The sequence below is a fragment of the Acipenser ruthenus genome, chromosome 7 (genome assembly GCF_902713425.1).
Source record: "Acipenser ruthenus chromosome 7, fAciRut3.2 maternal haplotype, whole genome shotgun sequence".
In the NCBI taxonomy this organism is placed as follows: domain Eukaryota; kingdom Metazoa; phylum Chordata; class Actinopteri; order Acipenseriformes; family Acipenseridae; genus Acipenser; species Acipenser ruthenus.
Genome location: NC_081195.1, coordinates 57,456,472 through 57,471,115, shown reverse-complemented (window position 1 = coordinate 57,471,115; position 14,644 = coordinate 57,456,472). Strand labels below are relative to the sequence as shown.

General features: G+C 34.9%; 1 protein-coding gene across 1 annotated transcript in view; it reads left to right on the top strand.

Annotated features, from left to right (window-relative positions):
- The window catches only part of LOC117414774 (semaphorin-3D-like), a 49,739-nt gene extending 45,016 nt beyond the window's left edge, over positions 1-4,723 (top strand). The window contains exon 18 of the mRNA XM_034024570.3: positions 2,302-4,723. Within this exon, the coding sequence (XP_033880461.2) occupies positions 2,302-2,733 (432 nt within the window). The 3' untranslated portion in view covers positions 2,734-4,723. The remainder of the gene's footprint in view (positions 1-2,301) is intronic.
- Positions 4,724-14,644: the final 9,921 nt, after the last annotated feature.

The window sequence follows — 14,644 nt, the reverse complement described above, 5'->3', positions numbered from 1 at the left end:
ATTGGAACTTTAAAGAATCATTCCTCATCTTCTGGGCAGTGTTTCACCCTGAATAACTGCTGCACAATCAGATTATGAAACACAGACACTTTTCCTTAAGGGAAGGAAAGGGGAGGAAACCATTGGGCTGGATCGGAAGCAGTTGACTCAATTGGGTGTCTCCTGCCTGTCACCTTTCAGGTCTTGGCTCTGAACCTCTGAATAGCGTATGGGAGGAGACCGGATCTGGACTGGAATTCAGGTTGTCAGTGGATCATTTTGATGTTCCCTACACCACAATATACCCCTTCACATAGCCAGTTAAGCATTGCATGCAAACAGTCCATGCACTATTCTCATCATTATCAGTTGTTTATTAAACACAACCAAATGTCTAGCCATCGTATAGTTCTCAACTTTTTTTTTGTCATGAGGTTGTTTTGGAGACTTATTCTATCAAAGCAGGCCCAAGAGCCTTTGCATTTTTTGTGACCTAACCGTTTATTTATTTTTCATTGGTCTCCTACTGCCTGCGGTCCAGCAGATGGTGCCCCAGTCTGTCAGAGCTGTTATGACTGGAAACTCCCAAGTTCCCAGCAATTAAATGGATAACATATATCATATAATTAGCAACATATTTGCTCCGAACAGCACGTGAAATGTTTAACCTACTGGGTTTATTGGGAGTTTTATAGACCTCTAATATGTTTTAAAGATTTATGTAAAGGAAGGAGCGACCTTTTTCTGTGGTGTGATTTTCGGGGAAAAAGTAACAGTAATGAACTGTATCAGCTGTGGATAATTGAAAGTTATATGGGATACTATATTTCCAAACATAGGTACAATAACATTACATTTAGCTTCACTGGACCCATTTGTTACATTATGTAATATGTGAGCTTAAAACCAAATTTTAAGATAGAGAAATATAGATTGTTAAATATTGTTATAAATGATGTTGTTCTATACTCATAATCTCAGAATTCTGTGCTAAATATAAGTAGTAAATATTAATAAATGGCAACTACAGCGTAACTACATGTAGTTTATATATCTGTATTTTGGAATGTTTTCAAAATATGTGTAATGCTCTTGGCACATTTCAGTACTATGCCTCTTAGTGTGTCAGCCCTGTTTAGTACCATACATTCCAGTCCTGCTGAGAGTCTGAAACTGAGGAGAGTGGTTGTACCCTGGGGATGGAAAACAAGAACTTGAGATATCCTGCATAAGTTTTTTCAACCCACAGTGCTGGTTCCTGACAGGTTGCAGCCATGGGTGAAACTTCAAACTTGTTCACTGTAAATACTACCAGCAGTCAATTTTAGCAGTGCTGAGGAAGTGGCATGTAAATATGTAAAATGTTAATAAAAATCACACCATTCTTGTCTGGGATAAGATGTACAATCTATTTCAAAGTAAACAATTTCAAACTTTCCTGTTAACTTTCAAGGTGAAAGTGGTTAAACTTACTAGTGCTGATTTGGTTCATTCTATAACTTAAAATTACAGGGCACATTTTTTTTTTTTTTTATCAACTAAATTTCTGTATGTTCCATCTTTCACCTCAGAAGTATGCTTTGAAGCGTCTTCTTTCCTGCTGGGCAGCTGTATTGTTTTAGCTCTGACAGGACCGTGACATGTGATTCATTTGTAAAGAGGGCGCTATCTAACAGGTCATAAAAATGGTTCAGAAGGTGCTGACCCTTTACCTGATGCCATCACTGTCTTATCAACTGTCTTATACCTTCTTAATATAGAGGCATTTGGTTTGTAGCATTAGCCTCTGCTCCTTTAATCTGCTAGTCCAGTTGCCATGCACAATTTGTTTCTCATTTGCTTGTTCATTAAAACTCTAAAGCAAGGAAGAGAAAGATTGTAAATAAATGGTAAATGCATAGCTTGTTTCCACATAGATTCCTGGCTTGAACAGCTATATCTGCAATAACATTAGCTTGTGACCAAATGAATACCTCTTTTGCCTGTGAAAAGTCACCGCTATACTGTTATTGGTTGTCAAACTGTCCCCCCAAACTATGAGTGAGACATAAACATTAATCTGTATTCTGCCACCAAATCCTAATCTCTAGGGCAAGCAACTTTAAATTCAACCTGTTGGATCTTAATACAACAAACAAAAAAACATACAGTCATCTCAACTAATTTTTCAGTAGCACCTCTTAAGACAGTAGTAGTCTTAAAGTATGTAAGCCATTTTGTTTTTTGAAACTTTAAAGTCATTTAAGATTGTTGTATTGGGAACAAAGACCCTTTTTTATGTGTTGAACACTCTTGTGCATTCATCATGTGTTTTTGTTTTAGATAAAGCCTGATGAAAGAGTAATGAAGACAGAGCTGGGCCTCCTGATCCGAACGCTGCACAAAAAGGATACAGGGACATATTTCTGCACTGCCCAAGAGCACACCTTCACCCACACAGTCGTGAAACTCAATTTGAAGGTCATTGAGAATGAGCAAATGGAGAACACACCGAAGGCAGAAGATGAAGAGGGACGTGCCAGAGAGAGTACACTGGAGTCCCGCAACAGATATAAAGATTATCTCCAGCTGCTAAGTAGCCCAACCTTCACCCTAGATGACTACTGTGAGCAAAAGTGGCACCGCGAGAGAAGACGGCAAAAGCACAGAGGGTCAGCTGGCAAATGGAAACACATGCAGGAGATAAAGAAAAGCAGAAACAGAAGACACCACACTCGTCATCCAAGCCGCAATCCTGAAGATGCTGACACATAAATGAATTTGCATCTCAGGTATTCTGTTATCACCCAACAAGACGATACACATAAGTACTATATTACCTTGTGTACATTCCTAAAGAAGAACTTGAATATATAGTTGATAAAATTGTAGTATCATAAAGCCACTTCAACTGGACGTGCAACTAAAGGGACCTTCAACCTTAAGAATGTCTTTCAAGCTAAGGAACTATTTTGTTTAACACATCTGTACTTTAAAGGCTAACATCTTGGTCTGTATTCATGCTATGTAATTGTAAATATTCACGCTTGTTCCAAGGGTATGTGAGACCAAGCATTCACAGGTGCTTTTTTGACTAATAATTGGAGCTCAACCGTAACCAACAAGATTGTTTTGTTGGTATGAAACTTTTTAATATTGTTGTACAAATTCAAGGTGATATTTCGCAGCTAGTCAATGAAAGTATTAACATGCACAAGGCATTTTTTTAAATAAAAATAAGCAATTGTTTTGTATATCATGCAAATGTGTTTTTGTATTTACTATATGACAAATGAAAAACTGTTCAGCTGACCAAACACCTTTTGTCTGTACATAATGTAGAAGATTCAGTTCATTAGAAATGTAATCCGCTATTTTTATGTATAGATTTAATTTGTGATGCCTTCAAGCAACTGCAGTTTCAGTATCGGTCTAATCAAATGCTGAAGCCCACACAGCAGTCTTTTAAAACAGTGCATTTCCAGTGTTCTTCAAATTAATTCACAATTCATTATTTATACATGTATTGAGGATGTATTTCAAGGCCAGAAACACATCACGTTATACAGTATGCCTAGATTTTATAAATAACTTGGCAAATCTCCAAAAATGCTGTATTTTAAATAGTTTGGTGTTAGCTTATATTTAGAGACAGTTGGCTGGTGATTTCTGTAGACTGGCCACACTTTATTTTAATGGGATTTTTTTGTTTTGTTTATTACCGGTTAACATTAAGCTTACTAACCAGTTTATAAATGTAGCTCATTTCCTGTTAAGAAAGTAACCAAGTTATATAGCTACAAAAATGTATAGTTTTATGCAACTTGGTCTCATTTGAAAATAATTACTACAGTTACATCTTTAAAAGTGTTTTTAAAACCCAGTTTTAATAATATTAATGACTTGAATTTGACGTTTTTAGATAACCCTTTTTACTAGGTTACTACTTATATAGTACCCTGTTAATCTGTGCAGTTTGAGACCGATTTGAGCCTGAATTAGTGAAAAACATGGTTGGCTGAAATTGAGTTTACTGTTTGGGAAATCCCTGCGCTATTAAATGAAAACTCGAAAAATGCAATAATACAAATAAAATATAATATCCCAACAATGGTCAAAATATATACTGTACATAATCAGCGTTGTTCAGAGGCAGAGCTGGTTCAAAAAAGTCACTGATCTTGCTCTGAGTCTTTAATTGTCGTAACTGCTCTTCATATTCAGACTGCCAGGCTAAGAGTCTTAAGTCTGCTTTCTGCTCGCTTGTCACTGGTTTCAGTAGCTACAATACAGTGCTGTCCGTTGGCTTGCACTATACGTCACTTAATTAAATTAAGCAAATAAAGCAATAAAATAATTACTATTAATGCAAATAACTTCTTCTGTTTTTAGCTTTATCTATTATTAATGTTTAGTTTATATTGCACATTGATCCCAGAAAGGTGTGAAACAGTTCATAAACATTTATGAAGTATACATAACTAAGCATTTATGAATGCTTGTAATTTGGCTGCTGCAAAAGCCACACCTGTGTATAAGCCAAAAGAATATGTTTTAAATTTAAAGTACATCTGTTCAATGTATGGTTTTAAGCATGCTAAAGTGAAATATGAAATTTAGACTGCACTGTTGAATCCCTGTTGCGTGATGTACACAAAGATTATGAGAGTGTATGCTACAAATGGTTAAGAACAAACCAATGAATTCAAGCAAGGAAACAAAGTTGATTTGAAATAAACCTTTTTTGAAACTTTTTTTAATGAAACCAGTTGTTCTTTTTCATCTTTTAAATTGGAAACGGTCATAATGCCACAGATTCACATCAGTATATAAGTCACACTGGTATACTGTATACAATATTTTGTCTCCCTCTTTCAAAGAAAACTACAAAGAAAACTGATTAATTCTATTTTTGATTAATTCTATTTTTGTTGGTGTTTGTAGTTATAGTATTATATTCAGAGATATACAGTACACTTATGTTATCTGATATTTGTAAATACTAGTTACAAAAACTACTTTAAATACATTCTAGGATAGAAGTACAGCCATAACGGAGTTTCTAGCTACTGCCATGCCTATTCATCTCAGAATCTCTTATCATAGAAGCACAGTGGCTGTGATTCCAATGTGCACAGTCGGAGCTATGGCTGTTACAGAGCAAACAATGTCTCTTCAGATGTGGTATGAATTTGTATGTATATCATTGTATTACGTGATAAAGTATAAGGCGCTATAGAGAATTATTTCTATGAAATGGATGTAGGGGTCATTTTATTCAACGATACAGCCTATACTTTATTACTATAATACCAAATGGCTAACACATATATAATGAATCAACATATACAACACTACAGGAAAGGAAAAGTTACATTACAGTAATTTGGACTGCTTGATTTTTCTAGAACATGTAATTTGGTATAATACCAGTCAGGCAGGTTATGCACAATGTTATGTCTGATCTTGATCACTTAAACCAGGTAGATTCCAATCATGGGATTTGAAGCATAGTCCATTCTAATTGTGTTCAAAAGGCAATACATCTGTTAACTGTGGTGACAAATCATGCATCTCACACCACCTGTTATGTTCACCCCATAGGTATTTACTGTGTTATTGACAGATGGTAAAATGTGATGAAGAATGTTTTTGTAAATTCCATTAAAGCTCGGCTGAGGTTCCAAGAGGCTCACTGACAAGCCACTCCTTCAATCAGCCCTGTACTCACCTTTTATGTCATGGCTCTGCGCACCTCCACTACCTTATCGCTGTTTCTCATCCCTCTGGGGAAGGCTGGGACATTTCCCCCAAGTGGCATCTCATTTATGAGGAGGAAGGGCCAAGTCACCCAAATCTTAAAATGCATTTCTTGTCTCTATGCCTATTTGAATATGCAAATGTATGGTAACATTATTCCAATAATGATCACCAACACTGTTGAAATTCAAAACCTCAGAAGTGAATCAAGTTGGTTCTGTATGTGCTACTGCAGCAGCACATATGAGGATAGCGAAAGATGATTATGATAGAAAACCAGTCATTTCTTGCCATCTAGAGAGCAGTTGACGTATTTAATTTCACAGCTTGACAGCATAAAAAAAAAAAAAAAACCTTCAAACCTTCAGGAATTATTTGGAACAAAGGGCAAGAGCAGGTACAGAGAGTTTTAAGGGGATGTGAATTCTCATGCAAATATGTATATATACTGATTACATAAAAAAAGCTCATGAAAACAGAATTTGAAACTTGGCACTGCGCTTTAACATGCTGTGTATAGATGCAATGCCACTAATTAGTTTATGATAGCCAACTTTCTAAGCATTGCACCTCTTATAATCTTTTTTGTGCGTTTTGGTACTAATACATTGTTGTTTATGAACTCCATCTTCTTCAATATATGTATATATTGTTAATACATATACTGTACCTTATGCATTTTATAGTCTATCACTTTTAACATTTTGCAATTTTTTTTATACACATGTAATACAATGCATAACTACATAGTTTGGAAGCCCTCTGGTAACTTATTAGTTCATTATATATGGGGGTCTATTAATGATCTAAGCTGCAGTACATGTAAATACTGCATCCTTCAACTTTTTTCAATTAGTATGATTTATCGATACCCTTAATAATATCACTAAATACATAGGGAAACAGGGATGAAAGAGGTCTGCCATACAGCTGTTTTACAAATTTGCAGATGTTTAGATCATTAAAATTGACCCCTTGATCTTACAAATGTACCTCATTTAAGCTGGTTTAGAGCATTCATTCCAAGGGTTAACTAGTTATTTAGTTATCATGCTAGTTTTGGAAGTTTTGGAATTTCAACTATTTACTACTTTGACTATGTTCAGACCTCTTAAATCATTTCATTTGTCACCTGAACCAAAGGTGTAAACAAAAAGATAACCTCTTGAGCAGAAAGATATCTATATCTTTTTTAGTTTTCATTTCAATCTGATGCATGTTCTGCTAAATGGAGTACTTTATCCTGTTAAGTGGCTGCACTACAGGGTGATAGGTCTGGGGGTTAAGGTGGATATTTTAAACTTTTTGATCTGGAAAGATTTAATGGGGTCAGATGTTAAAACAATTACCAGACTCTCTGGGGAGATGTATCTGTCTAGTCACCACTGTAGATGTTTTCTACATAATGTTTTAACGTTCGATTAATTTTGGCAAAATCAAAATATTTCCAGTTGTTCAAAATCTAAATAGCAACTTCTTTACTAGCACTATTACATAAGCTGCTTGATTAAAAAAAAAATCCCTCCAATTTTATAAATTATCTCAGGTAGCTGATTATCTTTTAGGAACACCATCCATAATCAAAGGAGACAATGGGAATGTGCCAAAGTCATTCAGCATGAGGTAAATCTAGGCCTTAGGTTAGGTAGTAAGTGCATTACTGGTAACTCATTGTGCCAAATCGAGCAAAGTGAATCTTTTATGATTGCAAAAAAAAAAAAAAGTTAATCTGTTTATAGACCAATATAGCTCTTTCTTAAGTGTCCAAGTCATCTTTAGAATCTAATCAGATAAAGTGGCAATGATTTATTAAAACAAAATTATTCCAAAATTCGCTTCCCAATCAGCGTGTATTGGTAGTCTTTGATGGTAGTTCATTGTAAAGGTGAGGGAAGGACAGCTGTTCTTGTTTTTAAATCAAAACAATGAATGGATTAATTTAATAACTGCTGATAAATACTTCTTAAAGGCAATTATGGCACTTACAAATATCAGATAGCACACCCCCAATATTTAATATTTTCCTAACCTGACAAGTGTATTTGTTCTTTAACACTAGAACCGCCACGGTATTCATTTTGACGGGTTTGGATTTAAAATGTAAACAAATCTGTGTTTGTGAATGCAATGCGGTTATCCTTTTATTTTTTTTCTTTCTTGCTTTTTTTTTTTTTTTTTTTTTTTTTTAAACGGACAACCGCATTGCATTGACAGTACGCAGATTCGTTTACATTTTAAATCTCATTAATCCCGCGGCTGTTCTAGTGTTAACATTTAAACAAGGGGTTTTAGATTAGAATCAGTACCTTAAAGGTTCCTAAACATTCTGGCTCAAGAACCTCCATGACATGAGCAATCCTGACTGAGAAATGTGAACTGTAGTTATCTGTGATAACACCCTTTTGTAGTATAAAGTACTAGAAAATAAGCTTATTTTGGTGATTAAGTGATTAAGCTACCTTCTGCCATCAATGGGCCAGTTTACATGTTCACGTGAATGGACAATGCGTGTGAAACTTGGCAGGGAAAGCTCATGAAAATGCCCCAAAAAACTGTCTCAGTATTTTACCTTGAAAGTCTCCATTTCTTGTGAGATTCCAGGAAAAGCTAGTGAAATTAACACCCACTTACACATGTAAACACAAGTTTCTTGTGAAAATGTTAATTAGCTTGTTCAAGTCCTTTCCTAAAGCTGCTATAAAAGTCACATGGGAATACGTAAGTTACCATGGTCTAAAGATGGCAGCAGAGAAATTAATGTTTTTGTTTGCAGTATTTCCTTTATCAGATTGATGTTGCAATAACCCCACTTTTTTCTCCGTCTGCCCTAGAACTTTGCATAATGCTAATCACACGGATCTAAATGTGTTTGTAAAGTATCATACAGACTGTATTTACCAAGTTTCTGTTTAAAATTGTTACTAAAGGTTTGATAAACTGCATCGTGGGCTTGTGAATTCAGGTGGTTACAGCTACTGTACAGTACTTCAGAATACACTTGCAAATAACTTTCCAAACAACTGTCAAAACGATTTATTGTAAAGTACTAAGTACTTTGTTTAAATGTGTATAACTATACTCCAATGCAATTTCTCCTAGTTACTTATGTCTGAGCAAAACCCGTGTCCATCCTCCACTTACGTCCGTTGCAGTGCTGAAGAGGCTCGGGTGTTAATATCCATAAGAAGAGGATATGATGAGGCAGCTTGATACAATGCACAACACGAACATTGTTTAACCCACTCTCAAAATAAAATGTGGTGTGGAATTTTCGCGACTTGGGAATCAACAATACTACCTAATATTCCAATTCTTTATTAAGCAGAAGCAGTCATACAAGTACAGCGCAAATGAGGATGTTATGTTTGTTATAAATAGATACAAAATAAGCTAATGAAACAAAAATGCGATATAAAAAATAAAAGTACACCTTCGGGTTACAAAAACAAAGATAGCCGTGCATCTCTAATAGCAGGACCCTCTTCATATCGCTGTTGTGCAATTCTTGCTGGAGGCTGAGGTAGCTGTTCCTCTGCTTGCCTGAACACCTCCTTACGGTCCTGGCACAGACTGTGCAGGATACAGCAGGCAGTAATAATTTGGGGAACAAACTCGTGGTTCACTTCAGTACCCTTCAGTAGTATCCACCCCCTCCCTTGCAATAGCCCAAACCCCTGTTTGACTACCATTTGGATTTGGCCCAGTTTATTATTAATAAAGATCTAACACCCCCCTCACAAAATGTCTGCCTCTCAAAATGTAGAATATTACAAACAATACTGCTGCTAGAATACTATATATGGAAAAGAGCTCTAACAGCTTCTTCAGTACACTGAGAACAGAGGTAAAGAGAGCCTAGCTGTTATTGTTATTAGATTCAACAGTATAGAACTGTATACATGATTCTAGGTTCACAATGCTATAGATAATAAGCATCATACTTTTGATGACTTATTTCTCCAAAAGTTACAAAACTAGGACGGGGAAAGCAAATTGTTTCTGATCTCCTCAAGACATAAATATTGAAATCATTTAGTTGTTTTTGTTTTCTAATTTCCTTTCAGTTTGTAAACTGCTGTTTCCTTTGACCGGATGTAATAATTACTGGAATTATATATCAGATTCTCATTTAACAGAAAGGGGTGCATACATGCACAAGTCCACAGAGAGAGATTTCCTGACAGTGTCACCTGTCCCTTTCAAGGACAAGCACACTGAATTATATCTTATCACCATTTCTACTGTGAACCGTTTGCTATGGAAATTTATCAAGTTTTGTATATATTTGTGTGACAAGTGGGATAAACACACTGCTTACAGTTTCTATAGGTCAGTTGTTCTTGTGACACCTATCTTAACTTCCACTAAAAGTGCAGTGCTGGAAACCATCAAGAAATAAACAAGGACACCATTTAAATGACACAACTCCCGAAACAAAGTCAATTCTATATTTGGAAAAAAAAAAGTCAGTGTGTGTCAGTCTGGTTAAATGAATAAGTAGGTCAAATGTTTAACTCTCCATTGAAACCTTTTAAGAAATAGCAGGAGGATTTTTTAAACATGTCTTTTGCTGATCAAATATGACTAGTAGGTTTAAAATTAGTTCTGTATATTAGTCTTATGAGACAGGTAATTTCTCTTCTACATGTGTTGGCTTGTTAAGTCTTAAATAATAAATCATGTGGTCCAAAACATGACAGGCTAAAACAAGAGTGGATGGTAACAAGGCCAGAGGAGTTGTGGATTAGCCAGTTGCTCCCTGATGTCAAACTGGGAGGAACATCTGCAGAAATAAGCATTCTGGCAACAGACAGGAAAGATCTTTGGAAGAGTTAAGCAGGTGTTTATTAAGGTATCATTCAATAGTTCTGAAGAACAGAGGTAAAACTTTTCTTTTTTTTTATTTTAGACATATTTATCTCAAACTACAAGCATTCACAGCCATCATTAAGGTAGACCATGTTCTATGGCAAATGCTATTCATAAGTTAGCCTAGAAGACTTTACAGCCTCAGAAAACAAATATAAATAATATCATTATATAAACAATAAACGTCAGCATAGTTAGGAACTCGCATGCTCTAGATGGTGCCGTTTATTATGATACACACAGTTTACTTATTTGCACATGTAATACAGGCCAATTGAATTGCAGTGATGGCTTTTGTAAAGGACTCCAAGGTCACTTAGTATTGTTACCACCATTGAGTATTTTATAATTATGGAAGAAATGCTAATACTGTATACAATGTTGTTTGTTTTGTTATTTGGTACTTTTAAAAAGCTTCTGTGTAATCCCTGGGAAAGTGTATCTATGATCTCCCTATATTACCATGCATGTTTTTTACCAGGTCAAAGTTTCTGAAACACAATAGATGACACTCACATTATTGCACATAAGAGGCCTCTAGTTTTCCATGTAAAACTAACATTAGGTACATTGCAAAGATAACAAACTGGTTAACTGGCTACCATATCAAAATACACATACAATGACAGCAATAACAAAATAAATTCAAAGTTAATCCTCAACTAAAAATAAATTAAATGATTCAAAACAAAATACAATTGGTTCACCTTTTATCTTACGTATTATATGCAAACAAAAATATTTTTAAAGATGTTCATTTCAACCGCATAATGTCATAATTTAATAAACCTATGATTTAATAAAGGTTTATTTTTTGCTCTTGGCATGCTTCCATCTCCCACAGATTTGGATCTGACTTTATCACTGGGGCAAATCAACAGTCACTGTGGCCTAGTCTAATGTTATCATTTTAAATGACGTAAGTACAGGGAGGACCCTTGACTATAATTATCCAATTACTCAATTAATCGGTTGGCATAAAGAAGTTCTGTAATGTTTATGGCATGTTGAATTAGGGATTTAATAAGTACAAACTTCAACGTCTGTAGAATCTAATCCCTATAATTAATTACCAGATATTGCACTTACTCTCTCATAGTTAGAAACACTTTCAGCTAACAGGTCAATAGAAAAGCAATTATACAAGATGCCAATTTTTTTTTTTTCATATTTGGAATATAATTATACTGCTCATTGGTACCACACCTTACCAACATAAATGTAGCTAAGGTTGGGCACATGAATAAGAATCCAGGCATCTGCATTGTACACATGCTTTAATTATCAGTGGTGTTGATAATTTAATGAGGCATATTGCGGATTCAAAGTATGCAGCTGATTCTTTTTTTTTTTTTTTATGTGATCAATTGTGTCCATACCTAAAAATGCAAAACCTCTCTGAGTCTATCGTGTCAGTGAAAAGAGGTAAAATCGGAATGAATTGTAGTCTTCAGGTTACATTAATGTGAGCTTCAGGTCTGCTATGTGTGTGACTAAATGTATAGCATTGGAATCTAAGATTCTATTTACATTTTGCACTGATGAGATGGATAATGCATGGATGTGATGGCAATGCTAAGGGTAGACCGTAACAGTTTAGTAGAGCAGAGGATTATTGACACATGGAGCAGCAGGCAAAGAGGACACCAGGATGTCAGGTTCCTTAGTTTGGCTACAACCTCCTGAGGTTTCTAAAGTTTCTTGGTGGGATGCTTCATAAGTGATGTAATGTTCATTTGGAGATACCATGTCAAATAAAATTTAAGCAAATGGTGGCTCAGTCCCAAAGGGGGAAACTTTTTGAGGTGTATCCATCAGTACTTCTTGATTTAATATTACACAAACACAGCACTCCCCTGCATGCATGGTGAAGGTTAGAGAAACCATGCTGGTAATTATGTTATGCTTTCTTATGTTTGCATGTAGACTGAGTTAAGCAGAGCAATATATCAGAGCAGAGTTAATGTTAAAATGTTAAATTGTGAGTTGACCTTGGAATAATCCTACTTCAATGGCAGGATGGAATCTAAGGCACCCTGTAGACTTCAAGGAAGCTGAGATGACATTTTTAATTGGATGTGATTGGTTTAATGAGAAAGGGAAGCTTAGGATTTCATACACATGTGCTCATATTGGAAAGGGAGTTGTACACCTGAGCAGGATCATTTATTCTCTGATTTACGTACACATCAACGGTGATATATTTCATGTGACCATATGCACATTACTAAAATGACTGACATCCATAACTTATTAGCCTTTACAGCATTATCAATGAGTTTGTAGAGTTTAAATGTAATTTCTCTCAGGGCACATTGCTTGAAAATCAAACTTCACAATCAGATCTAACCCATTCACATGTGTCTTGTGACAAATCCAAATAATCCAAATAAGTAACCAAATAATTCCATTGTAAAGGCCTTATCTGACTAATAACCAGCCCGCATACACCTCCCACTACTGTACCTCTCTTCACGTTGATTTCAAACTAAGCTTAGTATAGCTTCAGGAACAATGCTGGACCTTTTAGAATCCCAATGGGTCAGTGAATCAATGGGTTAAACATAGGTACAACAACATCAGAAATAATAATAATAATAATAATAATAATAATAATAATAATAATAATAATAATAATAATAATAATAATAATATTCTCCAATAACACATATGTAATTAGAATTAATTTTAATATAATTTAAGAGCAAATGCCTTTTTCGCTAGTTCATTTTCTTTCACCCCAATCCTGTGATTAAGTTATCAAAGTTGAAGCACTATTAACCTGTCATAAAATCCTAAATGGATGCTTTGAGTCTATTGATATTGTTTTAGTTTGACATACCATTACAGAGCCATTACCTTAAACACAGGTGTTTGTGGTTCTCAGAAGTCACAAGAGAATCTTGTGCTTTTTTATTTCCTTTTGTGAACTTAAATTGAGTTGTTGATTGCTTATTATTGATAGGTGCCTCTGGCCATGAGTTCAAAAGTATGCGTAATGCAGAAAGAAACAGTTGTTCGTGTAGAGTATAATAATTACTGACATTGCACTGACAAATTGATTTATACTGACCAAGCTGAATTGTCATAACATGCACTATTTTCAAATCTATTATGTTATTTTTATATAAAAAGATCAACAGCAACAAATAATTGTATTTGAATTGTCACATAATACTATATTCACAGTTTTTGTGCATGTCATATTCCCCTAACAAAAACTAAATATGTAGAAATATATTGATATTCATAGAAACCTATAGAAATAGGCCCACATGGAACGTATAGAAATGTTACCTTGTCTTGTTTTGCTGCAAAGATAGTTTGAGCTTCTTTGCTTACAGTCCTTGGTCATAAGTCTCTGTTTTGAAACTACAGCTCCCACAATGCACTGAGCTCCTGCTACATGAATAGTCTTAGTGATGATAGAGAGATTGTCTTGTTTTTCACTAAGCAGTTGTCAAATTTGAAATGAATTAATTATTTTTGTATCTCTAATTAAAGTTCAACTAAGAGCTGCTTCACGTCCTTTTTTCTTTTGTATATCTGAAGCACTTTTGTTGCCAAAAATACATACACATGTTTGACAGTGTTGTTTTGAATCTTTGTTTCATTGTTTAACTAACTTGTACATTCCCAGGATGTCGGCTTATCCACATCATTTTGACGTGTGTAAATATTGAGTAAGTAAAAGCAGCAGTTGGTATGACCCCAACATTACATTGCTCTGTATTGAAATTAGCTGTCTGCTTTTTTTCAAGGCCCCATCTATTTCAGTGTTGCAATTCAGTTTACTGCTGGTGGTTTTCATGTTTACTAAAATACATACATAAAATAAACATGGCAGCCTCACTTCTTCAAATATTTGGTGAAAATTTAACATTTCACCAATACTACGCATTGTTCATGTTTTTCAAAGTACATTTTGAACTTTTGAAATGTTAACAGATCTAACTGGAGCCACATTTACCAAACAACTGGCCATCTGTACTTTTTGATAGACTAAAGAAAAAAAAATTATAGCATGGAATTTGAATCTGCATGATTAATGTTTTAA